The sequence below is a fragment of the Mixophyes fleayi genome, chromosome 4 (genome assembly GCF_038048845.1).
Source record: "Mixophyes fleayi isolate aMixFle1 chromosome 4, aMixFle1.hap1, whole genome shotgun sequence".
Taxonomy (NCBI): Eukaryota; Metazoa; Chordata; class Amphibia; order Anura; family Limnodynastidae; genus Mixophyes; species Mixophyes fleayi.
In genome coordinates this window covers 7,829,685-7,847,250 of record NC_134405.1, presented here as the reverse complement: position 1 = coordinate 7,847,250, position 17,566 = coordinate 7,829,685, and the positions used below count along the sequence as shown (strand labels likewise).

General features: G+C 39.1%; 1 protein-coding gene across 1 annotated transcript in view; it reads right to left on the bottom strand.

The window, feature by feature from the left end:
- LOC142149622 (uncharacterized) overlaps positions 1-17,566 on the bottom strand; it is a 276,122-nt gene that overhangs the window by 84,028 nt on the left and 174,528 nt on the right. Inside the window, 1 exon segment of the mRNA XM_075204945.1 lies at positions 13,984-14,759. Coding sequence (XP_075061046.1) covers positions 13,984-14,759 — 776 coding nt within the window.

Here is a 17,566-nt window from a genome sequence, read left to right as displayed (position 1 = left end):
TGAGACCTTTCTGTAAGATGCTGTAGACAGTGCTCTTTTAGAAAGATTGTAAATTACTTTTTGCTCACACTCGTTGTTAGTTTTTGTAACCTTGTGCATTGAGCCACATCCACTTCAGGTTGCGTCTTTTCATTTTCTCTGCTTTTCCATTGGTAGAATACCCTACTAAAAAAGGATAAGGGTCTGAAAAGTAGCCATGCGCATTATCCATTATGGAAATGGGGATGCTTTCCTCCTCAGTCTCGTTGCCTGGAAAAAGGCATCTATTTTTAAAAAATGTCTGTTGGATATATTTGGTGTGGTACTGTTATCCTTTAAAAAACAATGTTATACCATATTTTCCTTATAGTCTAGATAAGTTTTGTGGAGTTTGGCTTTATTGAAGGAGAAAAGCTCTTCCCCATATTTAGTTGCCCGATCAGACACCTTCTTAAACCATTCAATATGATGATAACATGTAAATCATTAATCTTGGTGATTTAACTTCTAATATCCACCAGGTTCTCCTCTCCCTCCTTAGTAACCACAAGGATCAAATCAATGGGACATTTATTTAAAAGTGCCAAATGTTCTACAGAATTCAGTGTTTGGATGAATAATTTCCCTGGTTTCTTTCTCTGAAGAGGACAATATCTCAGCATGTAGTAGGTTTCCACTAGGGATGTGCACGGGCGACTTTTGAGGTCTCGTGTTTTGTGTTTTGGATCCGGATTTTCTCGATGTTTTGGGTTCGGATTTGTTTCGCAAAATACCTGCCGAAAGGTTTTGGTTCGGATTTAAGGTTTTGGATTCGGATTTTTTTTGAAAAAAGCATAAAAAGTTAAAAAATCAATTTTTTGGGCTTATTTTCACTCCTACGCTATTATTGACCTCAATAACATTCAATAACAAGCATTTCCACTAATTTACTGTGTATTCTGAACACCTCACAATATAGTTCTTAGTCCAAAACGTTGCAACGAGCTATCTTTCTGGACTGCGTAGTGAAGTGGTCCCCACAATATAATAAGAAAACCATCAACTGGTCTTAATCGCACCAAAACATGTACCTGGACTGCGTAGAGGAGTGGGTCACCACAATATAAATTAAAAACCCTGAACTTGTATGATTCGCACCAATAATGTACCTGGACTGCGTAGAGGAGTGGGTCACCACAATATATATAATAAGAAAACCATCAACTGGTATGAATCGCACCGAATAATGTACCTGGACTGCGTAGAGGAGTGGGTCACCACAATATTATTAAAAAACCCTACACAGGTCTGAATTCCACCCAAAAAGTTTATGGACTGCGTAGTGTAGTGTTCCCCACAATATTATTTAAAATTTTTGCAGCAACAGTCAACGTTGTTTAATATCTGATACACCTCTATCTGGACTGCATAGTGGAGTGGCCCCGGTACCCAATTTGGTAAATGCACACTTTAACAAACCAATCATTTCAGCGACAGGGCCTACCAAACAACTGTGGCTGAAATGATTGGTTTGTTTGGGCCCCACACCAATAAAACAATTCATCTCTCCCTGTACAAACTAAACAGGCTCTACTGAGGAAAGATGTCGTCCTCATCCTCAACCTCTGATTCCTCTCCCCCTACAGTGTGTACTTCCTCCTCCTCACACATTATCAATTCGTCCCCGCTGGACTCCACAACCACAGTCCTTCTGTACTGTCTGGAGGGCAGTGCTGTACTTCATTGAGTAATTGATTATTCATTTTTATAAACATCATTTTTTCAACGTTGTGAGGAAGCAACCTCCTTCGCCGCTCACTGACCAGGTTCTCCGCTGCACTAAAAACTCTTTCCGAGTACACACTGGAGGGGGGACAACTCAGTTAAAAAATAGAGCCAGTTTGTACAGGGGCTTCCAAACTGCCTTTTGGAGTTCTAGCACGTCACTACCTCTAGTTAATTTAGATTGCAAGGCTCAACCTAATAAAAATGATTTTGTGTTCACTCTGAGTGTTGTCCTGATTGTAATATACTGTATTATGCTCCCTGTCTCTGCCCCGGATCTGTACAAGATACAAGTGAGTGCTGCTGCCCTTATTATGTGTATACTATATAATATATGGTATAATATATATATTAGGTGATGTAAGGTTATCTGTGCTGTTCCCCCCACCTCTCCTGTGTCCTATTATCTCTCCCCTGGTCTCACTCACAGTAGACAGTTCTGCTTCAGAATATAATTCATACTCCTTACCTAGAAAGCCCTCGACCACTCCTCTCCACACTACATATCCAACCTCATTTCCTCACACTCCCTCCCACCTGCTCCACTCAGCCAATGACAGCAGCCCAACCTCCTCACTGATTCCCTCTTCCAACTCCCACCACCAGGATTTCTCCCGTGCTCTTCCCAACCTCTGCAACACATCCCCACTCCAAATTACACTATCATTCAGTGTCATAGCCGATAAACATTCCTTAAATCTCATGTTTTCATTCAATCCAACCAGCTCTCCTCCTAACTCTCCCACCTCTCCTTCCCCTACCTCAGCTGACCCAACTCTGTTTCACCTACTCTGTGTCCACCCATCCCCTCTAGAATGTAAGCTTTCATGAGCAGGGCGCTATTAGTTTTGACAGAACACAGAACATGAAACATATGTCTATGGAGATGCTTCATGTCACACTGCACCAGCAATGGTCCTTTATCATGTAACAATACATTACATGGAGCCCCACAGCAGGTGGGCCTGTGTGCTGTCACTGCCAGGGACGATTCTTAGTCTGCTCTGTGTGTATACTATATAGTACCTGCTGTACTGTGTACTATTACCTTCCCTGTGTACTATTACCTTCCCTGTGTACTATTACCTTCCCTGTGTACTATTACCTCCCCTGTGTACTATTACCTCCCTGTGTACTATTACCTCTCCTGTGTACTATTACCTCCCCTGTGTACTATTACCTCTCTCCTGTGTACTATTACCTCTCCTGTGTACTATTACCTCTGCTGTGTACTATTACCTCTCCTGTGTACTATTACCTCCCCTGTGTACTATTACCTCTCTCCTGTGTACTATTACCTCTCCTGTGTACTATTACCTCCCCTGCGTACTATTACCTCTGCTGTGTACTATTACCTCTCCTGTGTACTATTACCTCCCCTGTGTACTATTACCTCTCTCCTGTGTACTATTACCTCTCCTGTGTACTATTACCTGCCCCCTGTGTATTGTTACCTCTCCTGTGTACTATTACCTCTCTCCTGTGTATTATTACCTCTCCTGTGTACTATTACCTCCCCTGTGTACTATTACCTCTCTCCTGTGTATTATTACCTCTCCTGTGTACTATTACCTCTCCTGTGTACTATTACCTCTCTCCTGTGTATTATTACCTCTCCTGTGTACTATTACCTCTCCTGTGTACTATTACCTCTGCTGTGTACTATTACCTCTCCTGTGCACTATAACCTCTCCCCTGTGTACTATTACCTCTCCTGTGTACTATTACCTCTCCTGTGTACTATTACCTCTCTCCTGTGTATTATTACCTCTCCTGTGTACTATTATCTCTCCTGTGTACTATTACCTCTCCTGTGTACTATTACCTCCCCTGTGTACTATTACCTCTCCTGTGTATTATTACCTCTCTCCTGTGTACTATTACCTCTCCTGTGTACTATTACCTCCCCTGTGTACTATTACCTCCCCTGTGTACTATTACCTCTACCCTGGTAACAATCATAATGGAGAGTTATCTTTGTGAAATTACTCACTTTTCCTTAAATAGACTAGATCACATACTGCAGCAGATATTTGAATAAAAATGACTTAAAAACATTGCTTGTGATATACAGATATACAACACAACAAGACAATAAAGCATTTAATAACATACAGTATATATACACCAATAGATTTCAGTGCCAAATTTACACTTCATGGAGAAAATGTATGAAATTATCTATCACTTTGTCTGAAATACATCAGTATAAAAACAGGAATTAGAAAAATTGAGATAGGAAGTCAGTCACCCACCCATTCACTTGTACAGGTCACTATCAGAGAACAGCTCAGAATGCCTGATAGATGACATGGATTAGGGGCAAGGATAGAAAAACATGAGACTCTCTGTACCAGTGTTTTCCTTATATAATTATTAGGGATGAGCGCACTCGGATTTATGAAATCCGAGCCCACCCGAACGTTGCGGATCCGAGTCGGATCCGAGACAGATCCGGGTATTGGCGCCAAATTCAAATGTGAAACTGAGGCTCTGACTCATAATCCCGTTGTCGGATCTCGCGATACTCGGATCCTATAAATTCCCCGCTAGTCGCCGCCATCTTCACTCGGGCATTGATCAGGGTAGAGGGAGGGTGTGTTAGGTGGTCCTCTGTCCTGGTAGATCTCGTGCTGTGCTGTTTAGTTCTGTGCTGTGCTGTTTAGTTCTGTGCTGTGCTGTGCTGTGCTGTGCTGTGCTGTGCTGTGCTGTGTTCTGCAGTATCAGTCCAGTGGTGCTGTGTGCTGTGCTCTGTCCTTCTGAGGTCAGTGGTGCTGCTGGGTCCTGTGCTGTGTCCTGTTCAGTCCAGTGGTGCTGTGTCCTGTGCTCTGTGCTTCTAAGGGCATAGTTATTTCCCCAATATTCCCCTGTGTTTAAAAAAATAAAAAAAAGTTTTTTAAAAAAATACCAAAAACTACTTTAATTTTTTTTAATTACCACAAAATTTGCACAACCAATCCTGCAGTATAAGCCCATTGGTACTGCAATATTACCAAGTTCACACATTCAGCAGTAAAAGTCCAGTGGTACTGCAATATTACAAAGTTTACACATTCTGCAGTATCAGTCCAGTGGTGCTGTGTCCTGTGCTCTGTCCTGCTGAGTTCCGTAGTGCTGCTGGGTCCTGTGCCGTGTCCTGTTCAGTCCAGTGGTGCTGTGTCCTGTGCTCTGTGCTTCTAAGGGCATAGTTATTTCCCCATTATTCCCAAGTTTTTAAAAAATAAAAAAAAAGTAAAAAAAAATAAAAAATTTAAAAAAAAAAAAATATATATAATAATTATAACCAAATTTGCAAAACCAATCCAGCAGTATAAGTCCATTGGTACTGCAATATTACAAAGTTCACACATTCTGCAGTATCAGTCCAGTGGTGCTGTGTCCTGTGCTCTGTCCTGCTGAGTTCCGTAGTGCTGCTGGGTCCTGTGCCGTGTCCTGTTCAGTCCAGTGGTGCTGTGTCCTGTGCTCTGTGCTTCTAAGGGCATAGTTATTTCCCCATTATTCCCAAGTTTTTAAAAAATAAAAAAAAAGTAAAAAAAAATAAAAAATTTAAAAAAAAAAAAATATATATAATAATTATAACCAAATTTGCAAAACCAATCCAGCAGTATAAGTCCATTGGTACTGCAATATTACAAAGTTCACACATTCTGCAGTATCAGTCCAGTGGTGCTGTGTCCTGTGCTCTGTCCTGCTGAGTTCCGTAGTGCTGCTGGGTCCTGTGCCGTGTCCTGTTCAGTCCAGTGGTGCTGTGTCCTGTGCTCTGTGCTTCTAAGGGCATAGTTATTCCCCCATTATTCCCAAGTTTTTAAAAAATAAAAAAAAGTAAAAAAAAATAAAAAATTTTAAAAAAAAATAAAATATAATAATTATAACCAAATTTGCAAAACCAATACAGCAGTATAAGTCCATTGGTACTGCAATATTACCAAGTTCACACATTCTGCAGTATCTTGTGCTACATATAATGGAGACCAAAAATTTGGAGGATAAAGTAGGGAAAGATCAAGACCCACTTCCTCCTAATGCTGAAGCTGCTGCCACTAGTCATGACATAGACGATGAAATGCCATCAACGTCGTCTTCCAAGCCCGATGCCCAATCTCGTAGTACCGGGCATGTAAAATCCAAAAAGCCCAAGTTAAGAAAAAGTAGCAAAAAGAGAAACTTAAAATCATCTGAGGAGAAACGTAAAGTTGCCAATATGCCATTTACGACACGGAGTGGCAAGGAACGGCTTAGGCCCTGGCCCGTGTTCATGACTAGTGGTTCAGCTTCACCCACAGATCTTAGCCCTCCTCCTCCTCCCCCCCCCTACAAAAAATTGAAGAGAGTTATGCTGTCAGCAACAAAACAGCAAACAACTCTGCCTTCTAAAGAGAAATTATCACAAATCCACAAGGCGAGTCCAAGGATGTTGGTGGTTGTCAAGCCTGACCTTCACATCACTGTACGGGAAGAGGTGGCTCGGGAGGAGGCTATTGATGATGTAGCTGGCGCTGTGGAGGAACTTGATGATGAGGATGGTGATGTGGTTATTGTAAATGAGGCACCAGGGGGGGAAACAGCTGATGTCCATGGGATGAAAAAGCCCATCGTCATGCCTGGTCAGAAGACCAAAAAATGCACCTCTTCGGTGTGGAGTTATTTTTATCCAAATCCAGACAACCAATGTATGGCCATATGTAGCTTATGTAAAGCTCAAATAAGCAGGGGTAAGGATCTTGCCCACCTAGGAACATCCTCCCTTATACGTCACCTGAATAACCTTCATAGTTCAGTGGTTAGTTCAGGAACTGGGGCTAGGACCCTCATCGGTACAGGGACACCTAAATCCCGTGGTCCAGTTGGATACACACCAGCAACACCCTCCTCGTCAACTTCCTCCACAATCTCCATCAGATTCAGTCCTGCAGCCCAAGTCAGCAGCCAGACTGAGTCCTCCTCAATACGGGATTCATCCGAGGAATCCTGCAGCGGTACGCCTACTACTGCCACTGCTGCTGTTGCTGCTGTTAGTCGGTCATCTTCCCAGAGGGGAAGTCGTAAGACCGCTAAGTCTTTCACAAAACAATTGACCGTCCAACAGTCGTTTGCCATGACCACAAAATACGATAGTAGTCACCCTATTGCAAAGCGTATAACTGCGGCTGTAACTGCAATGTTGGTGTTAGACGTGCGCCCGGTGTCCGCCATCAGTGGAGTGGGATTTAGAGGGTTGATGGAGGTATTGTGTCCCCGGTACCAAATTTACTACCGGGGCCACTCCACTGTGCAGTCCATATTTAGGTGTATCAGATATTAAACAACGGTGACAGTTGATGCCCAATTTTTTAATTATATTGTGGCCTCGGTACCAAATTGTGTACCGGGGCCACCACACTACGCAGTCCAGATACTTGTTTGGTGGAATTCAGACCAGTTGAGGGTTTTATTATTATATTGTGGGGACCACTCTATCTATACCACACTACAACTCTATACCACTCTATTTAATACTTTAATTCTATTTAATACTTTAATTCTATTTCATACTTTAATTCTATTTAATACTTTAATTCTATTTCATACTTTAATTCTATTTAATACTTTAATTCTATTACTAATTACCATAAAGAGGAACTGCCGCTTCTATTTAATACTTTAATTCTATTAGTAGTTACCATAAAGAGGAACAAAATAAACCAATTTTACCAAAAGTATAATATGACTTAGACTTACAAACACTACACTTGAAAGATGGTGCCTTTAAATGAAAAAGTCAGTCTTCATTGCACGACTATGTGCAACAGGGACAGTTTTTTGGTTTACAAAGTCAACCAATAACACTTCGACCCTGTCTGTCTTTAACATACTTGATGGGATCTCAATGACGAATTGTCTGTACCATGTTTGGAGGAGGTATTGTGGCCCCGGTATCAAATTGGGTACCGGGGCCACCCCACTACGCAGTCCAGATACTTGTTTGGTGGAATTCTGACACGTGGAGGGTGTATTTATTTTATTGTGGCCCCGGTATCAAATTGGGTACCGGGGCCACCCCACTACGCAGTCCATACCCTTTTTTGGTGGAATTCTGACCCGGGGAGGGTTTTTTAATTATATTGTGGCCTCGGTACCAAATTGTGTACCGGGGCCACCACACTACGCAGTCCATACCCTTTTTTGGTGGAATTCTGACCCGTGGAGGGTTTTTTAATTATATTGTGGCCTCGGTACCAAATTGTGTACCGGGGCCACCACACTACGCAGTCAAGATAGATAGATGCGTATCATAGATAAAGTACATTCAGTGGTGTGGGGCAAATTGAAAAATATTCAAAATGCACTGACATTATCAAAAACAAGAGGTTGTCACACGCTAAAACTCCAACATGTATATGATGGAAAGGATGGAGGAGCAGCCGTATGTGTAGTGTAATGCAGACCTGTTGAAGGTTTTTTATATATTTTATTGTGGTGCCCAGTGCCCACTCCTCTAGGCAGTCCAGGTACATTTATTGGTGCGATTCATAAAAGTTCAGGGTTTTTAATATATTGTGGTGACCCACTCCTCTACGCAGTCCAGGTACATTTATTGGTGCGAATCAAACAAGTTGATGGTTTTCTTATTATATATATTGTGGTGACCCACTCCTCTACGCAGTCCAGGTACATTTATTGGTGCGAATCAAACAAGTTGATGGTTTTCTTATTATATATATTGTGGTGACCCACTCCTCTACGCAGTCCAGGTACATTTATTGGTGCGATTCATAAAAGTTCAGGGTTTTTAATATATTGTGGTGACCCACTCCTCTACGCAGTCCAGGTACATTTATTGGTGCGATTCATAAAAGTTCAGGGTTTTTAATATATTGTGGTGACCCACTCCTCTACGCAGTCCAGGTACATTTATTGGTGCGATTCATAAAAGTTCAGGGTTTTTAATATATTGTGGTGACCCACTCCTCTACGCAGTCCAGGTACATTTATTGGTGCGAATCAAGCAAGTTGATGGTTTTCTTATTATATATATTGTGGTGACCCACTCCTCTACGCAGTCCAGGTACATTTATTGGTGCGATTCATAAAAGTTCAGGGTTTTTAATATATTGTGGTGACCCACTCCTCTACGCAGTCCAGGTACATTTATTGGTGCGAATCAAACAAGTTGATGGTTTTCTTATTATATATATTGTGGTGACCCACTCCTCTACGCAGTCCAGGTACATTTATTGGTGCGATTCATAAAAGTTCAGGGTTTTTAATATATTGTGGTGACCCACTCCTCTACGCAGTCCAGGTACATTTATTGGTGCGATTCATAAAAGTTCAGGGTTTTTAATATATTGTGGTGACCCACTCCTCTACGCAGTCCAGGTACATTTATTGGTGCGATTCATAAAAGTTCAGGGTTTTTAATATATTGTGGTGACCCGCTCCTCTACGCAGTCCAGGTACATTTATTGGTGCGAATCAAACAAGTTGATGGTTTTCTTATTATATATATTGTGGTGACCCACTCCTCTACGCAGTCCAGGTACATTTATTGGTGCGATTCATAAAAGTTCAGGGTTTTTAATATATATTGTGGTGACCCACTCCTCTAGGCAGTCCAGGTACATTTATTGGTGCGAATCATAAAAGTTCAGGGTTTTTAATATATATTGTGGTGACCCACTCCTCTACGCAGTCCAGGTACATTTATTGGTGCGATTCATAAAAGTTCAGGGTTTTTAATATATATTGTGGTGACCCACTCCTCTACGCAGTCCAGGTACATTTATTGGTGTGAATCATAAAAGTTCAGGGTTTTTAATATATATTGTGGTGACCCACTCCTCTACGCAGTCCAGAAAGATACCTTGTTGCAACGTTTTGGACTAATAACTATATTGTGAGGTGTTCAGAATACACTGTAAATTAGTGGAAATGCTTGTTATTGAATGTTATTGAGGTTAATAATAGCCTAGGAGTGAAAATAAGCCCAAAAACTTGATTTTTAAACTTTTTATGTTTTTTTCAAAAAAAATCCGAATCCAAAACCTTAAATCCGAACCGAGACCTTTCGTCAAGTGTTTTGCGAGACAAATCCGAACCCCAAAAATAACGAAAATCCGGATCCAAAACACAAAACACGAGACCTCAAAAGTCGCCGGTGCACATCCCTAATAATTATGTAATTTTGTGAATTATGATTATATGGTTATGTAATTATGTAAAATTGTGTTTGCATTTATATAAAATTGTCACATTTGTATTTATCTTAGTTTGCCATTTTGTTGTATGTTATAACTTGCTGTGTGCGACGCCACAGATCCCTTGTGGTGCCTTATAAATAAAGGATAATAATAATTTTAAAAACAAAGTGACCATAAATGGACATAATTGGCAAAGCTAATAGAGCGAAGACCCCATAAGGGAAGTATATGAAATCAACCAAAAGCAGCTGACAGCCCTAATATAATGTGAAGAGTGTCATTATGACATAAATGTGAGTGACCACTAGGGGGTGCAGCTAGAGGATTGTGGCACAGTGGAAGTATAATACTTTTATATAAAACATATAAAGCCAAGGTGACTACTAATATCCATATTACAGGTAAATTATACAGCGACGAATAAAAGTCTCAAAATTCAAAGATTATTTTATGAGGTCAGTAAGTACGCCTCGTTGGAATTTGATAATCCTAATATAATGTGAAGACTGTTTTTATGACAATAATGTGAGTGACCACTAGGGGGTGCTGCTATTGGATTGTGTAATGTTCCAATACTTGGATGCATAGGACTGAGCAGGTTATCTCTGCAGCCTTATAACATTCTGCACATATGTAGGATCCCTCTACTGTAAGTTATAAGGATATTAGAAGCCACCAAGGTGTTGTGTAAAAATATAAGGGCACAATGGTGGAAGCAGAATACTTTTAAATAAGACATAAAACGACAAGGTGACTACTAATATCCATATTACAGGTAAATTGTACAGCGACAAATAAAAGTCCCAAAATTCAAAGTTTACTTTATGAGATCAGTAAGTACGCCTCATTGGAATTTAATGAATCCAAGTTTCTGCAACCTTCTGTTATCTAAGCTTGTTGACTAGCAAGGAGTAAGCTTAGTCTGGTTTATTATAGAGGTGCTACTACTTTCTTTAAGGTTAATGGCAGCCTTTTTAGAAAGTAGAGTGTTACATTGTTCCTTAAGTGTGATGTTTATGTTATAAAGAGGTCAGGAGAAGGACTGGCTGAGCAGCGATCCAAGTTGTTTCTTTAAATTTTACATTTCTAAGGTTGATATTTTTCTAGAGCATAGATGCCGCCTTAATGAGAGACCTCAGATATAGATTTGTGTGTTTCACAGACTATCTCTGAAGGTAAGATCCGAGTGTCATGACTAACTCTTCCCCTTCATACATCTCTGATCTCGTCAAGAGATAGACCCCAGCTCAACCACAGTGTTCTACCTCTGACCTTCCACTCTCTCCCGCTGTTAAACCTTCTACCGCTCCCATCTCTAAGACTTCTTCTGATCTGCTCCCAACCAATGGAATTCCTTTCAAAACTCATCTCTTCAAGCTTGTCTACCACACTCCCTCCTAGACCATCATGTCCACTCCAACTATTTCTTCTGTCGACCTCATTCACTTATGTCCTATCTGCTTCGACTGTCTCTCATTACTCCCTCTCTCTAGAATGTAAGCTATCATGGGCAGAGTCCTATATTCCCTAAACCTCATGTCTGTCAATCTCATATGACTCTGATATGGCAAAGTCTACTGCTGTTTGTTCACTCTCACACATAGAACTCATACTTGTATCCATACTAGCCGTATGCCAGCTCATGAGTATCCATGTACATGTTGTTATACTTAATTGTATTTATGGATCAGCTAAAATATTTATTATATTGGTATTTCTCATATCTGTAAGATGTATGTCATATCTGTAAGTTGTATGTCATATTTATAAGCTGATTGTCCGGCACTATGGTATCTGTGGAGCACAAGATATAAACGATGATGATGAAGATGATGAATGTCGTCAGAAGTAATAAAATCAAAGAAGTCTTTGATGGATATCGAGAGCTAAAGATCAAATTGAAAATAGTGAATAATCCAACCACATTCAGTATTGTTGTGGGGTGGTAATGAAATGATATGTTAATAAAGCCCCTGCATAATGTGCCCATAGAATGGGAATGATCTATGGGAAGGTTGTCTTCTGCATGAAAAGGGAACCCATAAAGGGCATATCTATATGGGAGTAGACTTGGTGGGTACAGAATAGTTATTATTTATTTTTATTTTTTTCATGGAAATTATGCAGTTCAAGTAGGGCAGTCATTTAATGCAAGGGCCGGGAGGTGCTCTGAGGGTATTGTAGGGTACTGGAGCTGATGGATATGTGTATATATATATATATATATATATATATATATATATGTATAATGGGGAGATGCTAGTTTAGTATAGTAAATTATCCACCATTACACAGTGAGTAGTTGTCCCTCTCTAGGACGGGAGACAAGGACAGACAGCAGCTAGCAGGGAACACTATGTATATTTCCTTCTACTCAGCAATTACTGATTATCAGTAAGACCCTGGGACTGATTCATCAAGTCATGTAAACTGAGAGCAATGTACTCTTTAATTTACAGCACCCAGTAATCAGCTCTTCAGACTCCTGAGTTCAACAATTAACAGATCTGAAAAACCTATTCAATTAATGTCCCCTGTTAATAATATAGGCATTAATTAAAAAATGTTTTTTTAGTTTTTTTCCCCCCAATACATTTATTAGGATGTTTGTAATATCTACTGAACATAAAATACATTGTTACAGTTCCTCCTGATTGCAAACATATGTTATAGCATGCATACGAGACTGTCATCACTAGTAATCAGGACCTAAACTAGTCTTGTAGCTGGAGCAAAAGATACAGCAGAGAATCAAGTACCTGAGAGATTCCCAGAGCTTGAATCTGATGTGGCTCAGTGTACTCGTGTTTGGCACGTCCATACTGTACATAGAATAAAGGAGAACGCTGCTTCCCCGTCCGTTCCCTTACAGAAATTGTAACCTGTAGTAAGTGTTCTTTGCATATGCAGATGAAGTGAACATTGCTGTGTTTAGTTGTGATTGGTCCAGGTATGGGCATTCACAGAATAAATTTGCGGATTATACACATAAAATTCTCATTTATGTTCTTTGATGAATCAGACCCAGTGTTTATATTTCATATTTCAGTACAGGCAAAAAAAAGCACATTGCTAATACATTTGCTGTGTGTTACTAATGTGTTTGTTGCTGTGTTTTCATCAATGGTTGTCATATTATGAGCATGGATGACCAACTAATTATCACCCCTGGTTCCATCTTTTAAAATGCAGCAGAGTGTACAATACTCAGTAGTACTGAAAATAGATATTAGTTCCACAATCAGAAACAGAATCTCCACATTTATCACTATCAGATTTTATTCAACATCAGGTATTATAGAAACAGCTGCCAGTAACATAAATGGTAATTACAGATATTGTGTGAACATGGTCCTTCAGTCTATATACAGGTCAGTGATGTCTGATGACAATCACTATAGAGTATAGAAGAAATACTTTTGAAGGTACCCTGAGAAACAATGTGTCCTCAATGGGACTTATTTAATAAGATGGTGTGAAGAACAAGGATGCGCTGTAACCCATAGCAACCAAAATCAGCTGTTAGCAGCCTGGTGCCATAAAACCAGCAAATGTGATGATCTGATTGGTTGTTATGGGATACAGCAACCAGTAGTTTACATTTAACATTTACTAAACAACACTTTCTGAGTACATAGTTGTCATTACAGAGGGAGATAAGACAGCAATAGAAAAGTATGAGGGAAAGATTGTGGAGGCTGTAACATAGATCAATAGACAAATATGTATTTTAAACAGGGCAGTGTGCAGTGTTACTGTAGATATATTCAGTACCTATAGCTCTGTCTGTCATAGAAGTAATCCCAGTACTGAGAAGAGCTGCAGGAACTCCCTACTAGATAGAAAGTTCTTTTATGTACTAGTCCCAGCACCTGCATGAGCAGAACAGCCGTATATTACAGAGCTCAGCAAGGGCTGCCACATCGTCATTGTCTAGTTCTAGTTATATAGAGCTCTAGTTCATATCAGGAGTAACATGCGAGGTGGAAAGATGTCCCCAAGTCCAATATCCAGACTGCTCTAGTCTTTTATGGTTTATATCCTGTGTGAATCCTCTCATGTACAACAAGATGTGATTTCTGGATAAAACACTTGCTACATTCAGAGCATTTAAATGGCCTTTCTCCAGTGTGAATCCTCTGATGTTCTACAAGATCTATTTTTTGGGTAAAACACTTGCTACATTCAGAGCATTTAAATGGTTTCTCTCCTGTGTGAATCATCTGATGTTTAACAAGACTTGCCTGTTGGGTAAAACATTTGCTACATTCAGGACATTTAAATGGTTTATCTCCTGTGTGAATCATCTGATGTTTAACAAGATTTGCCTTATGGGTAAAACATTTGCTACATTCAGGACATTTAAATGGTTTATCTCCTGTGTGAATCCTCACATGTTGCACCAGGTTTGATTTCTCAGTAAAACACTTGCTACATTCAGAACATTTAAATGGTTTCTCTCCTGTGTGAATCATCTGATGTTTAACAAGACTTGCCTTTTGGGTAAAGCATTTGCTACATTCAGAACATTTAAATGGTTTCTCACCTGTGTGAATCATCTGATGTTTAACAAGATTTGCCTTATGGGTAAAACATTTGCTACATTCAGGACATTTAAATGGTTTATCTCCTGTGTGAATCCTCACATGTTCCACCAGGTTTGATTTCTCAGTAAAACACTTGCTACATTCAGAACATTTAAATGGTTTCTCTCCTGTGTGAATCATCTGATGTTTAACAAGACTTGCCTTTTGGGTAAAGCATTTGCTACATTCAGAACATTTAAATGGTTTCTCTCCGGTGTGAGTCCTGTGATGGACAATAAGCTTTGAATTACATGAAAATGTTTTGTCACATTCAGAGCACAGATAGGGCTTCTCTTCTTTTAGATTCATCATGTGATTTTGCAACAAATTAGTTGTAGAAAATTTCTCCTATTCAAAAATGAAGTTAGCTGCTATACAGAAGAATTGATCACTGCAGTATTTATGACTTGTAGGTGAGTTTTCTTAGTACACTCAGATGCTCAGAGAACAAGGACCTGTCCAAGATATCTTCTGTTATTAATGGGAATACTGCTCATTAATTTATCTGTAAGCAAAACAAAAGTAAACTTTAGCAGCCTATTTATTACATTAATGAAACTAGTTTAACAATAGCCATATTATATTGGATAAGGAAGGAAAAAAATACACACTAACAACTATGACTCAGACAGTGACCATTGTTTTTATTTTTGTGTACATTGATATACAAACATACATACTTAAAAGTAATCTGTCAAGGTATATCTGTACACTTACACAAGACAAAAAATGTGTGATATGTATTCACAAAGGAGATAATAGACTCACAGCAAACTTACTATTACTTAACAGTTTACGTGTTTAGATGTAGGTGTTACTAACGTGAATAAAATTCACAACAAGTACACTAAAGAAAAAAAGTGTTAAAAATGAGGCTCTCTGGAGTAATGTAAATATATAACTAGCAAATCATATTAGAGCAACCTAAAGGGGGGCCCTGCAGGTCCTAGAACAGTGTACATAATAAAGTGACCACTGAGTGCATATCTATATATACTCACAAGAACAAAATTTGTGGCACTAAGTGATTATCCAATATTAGTGATAAACACCTTCACCTGTTCCAGGTAATCATCCACAAAGCATCACAAGAAAAAGCACAAAACAGTGCAGTATTATCAAATAAATGTCAATAGTGATGTGCACTAATCAATATCTGTATACCAAGTGACATTACATATAAATCTTATCTGAGATATCTGTTGTCCTCTGGAAAGTTTGGTGCTTTTTCTTGTGATTATTTGTATATATATATATATATATATATATATATATATATATTATGTTTTATGTTAATTGTACAACAAACATTTGCTTATAAGATTACGGTAGAACACATTTATAACAATACAATATCTACAACATAGTATCTCCAATATTTGTATATATATCAGTATATTCTAAAGCATAATATAATTACCTTACTGCGAAGATTTCTCCTTCTATCTCTTTCCCTCCTGATCATTCTTACTGTTCCATCCTTCCAGCTCTCCAGCCACCAACTCACTAACACTGGGCTGATACTGCCTATTTATAGTCATTCCTCCCCATCTCTCTTCAATAGTTCCCGGGATGACCAGAAGGTTCTCAGACTGTTTGTCTCCAGGTCTCTCATGTAAATCTCACTGATATGTAAATGAGGTATAAACATTCCTACTTACTACAAAGGAAAATTCTAATTAGACCTTGGCAGGTGGTAAAATCTCACATTCTAATTAGATCAGCGCAGTCTGACATCCTGTTATGTCAACAAATGGACCTATTGTTTAGGGTTAATCTATTATCTAGACAGAGAGTGTGAGCAGAAAGGTATGTTCTGAATATCAATAGTAACACTAACATCAATATTATTCATTGTTAAAAATAAACCATAACAAAATATATAAGTAAATTAATTTGTAAAGGCAGATTATTAATGATATTCATCTAGATTAAACTAGAATTATATATATCAAAGAACCCACTTTAAAACAATCAAATTATTTTTACTGAATAGAAAACTCCTTTTCAATTGTTAAAAAGCAGCTGATAGCACCCTAAGGAACATGATTCAAAGATTTATGCATACAATGATTAGAAATAGCCGTTAGGATAATATATTAGATAAGTTAATGTCAGCAGAGTTCAGAGAACAGGTTTGAATAGCTCACTTAGCAATGCATTAATATTTATAAACATTACCATACATTTGCAATATATGTATAAATATGGACTTTTCTAGGTTTTCACTTAAATTCTAATAAAAACACTGAAAAGATAAGTTATTATTATTAAAATACAGCAAATATATCAGCTATGTCTTTTTTTTATCTATACTGAAATTTGAACACATGGGGCTAGATTTACTAACAGGCGTGATGCATGGCGGCTTGAAGCCGACATGCATCACGGCGGATTTCCGGCGGGTTTGCATTGCAAACAGCCGGTTTTACTAATGGGCGCATTTCAGCTTCAATTTGAAGCCGCCGGCGATGTCACGGCGGGATGTAATGCTCAAAGCCGCCGGCGGCTTTGAATAGAACATGGCGCTTTTGCTTGAAATGACGGCGCTTTTGTGTAAAGGCGGTTTTTTTAAAAAATTACACCTGTCTCCTGGCCTGTTACTATTGGCTATTTTCAAAGTCAGGAGATTTGACATCACAAGCCCTATATAAACCACTGGCCTGACACTTTTTTCTCTGATAGGGTTTTGAGGAGTTTTGAGAGAGGAGTTAGTTGGTTTGAGCTTTGGTGACAGTTTGTGAGAGTTGGAGTTTGGTGGATTGGTGGAGCGATATCTGATTGAAGTGTGAGTAGTCCTGTGCTATTTTTCTGTTTTGTACATTTATTTTCTCTTTTATTTTCTGTCTTGTATTTTTTGTATTTGACTTGTCCTTTGTCTGTGTTACTTGTGTGTGCCTGTGTGGAGTGTGTCTGTAGTTAGTGTAGTTTGTCCTTTGTGTTTGTCAGTCCTTCTGTGTTTTGTGTTTTTGTGTCTGTGTAAAAATGTCCAGAGATAGGAGGGGAGAACAGGCTGAGGAGAGGGAGATGGAGGTTGAGGGGGCAGAGGAGGGAGAG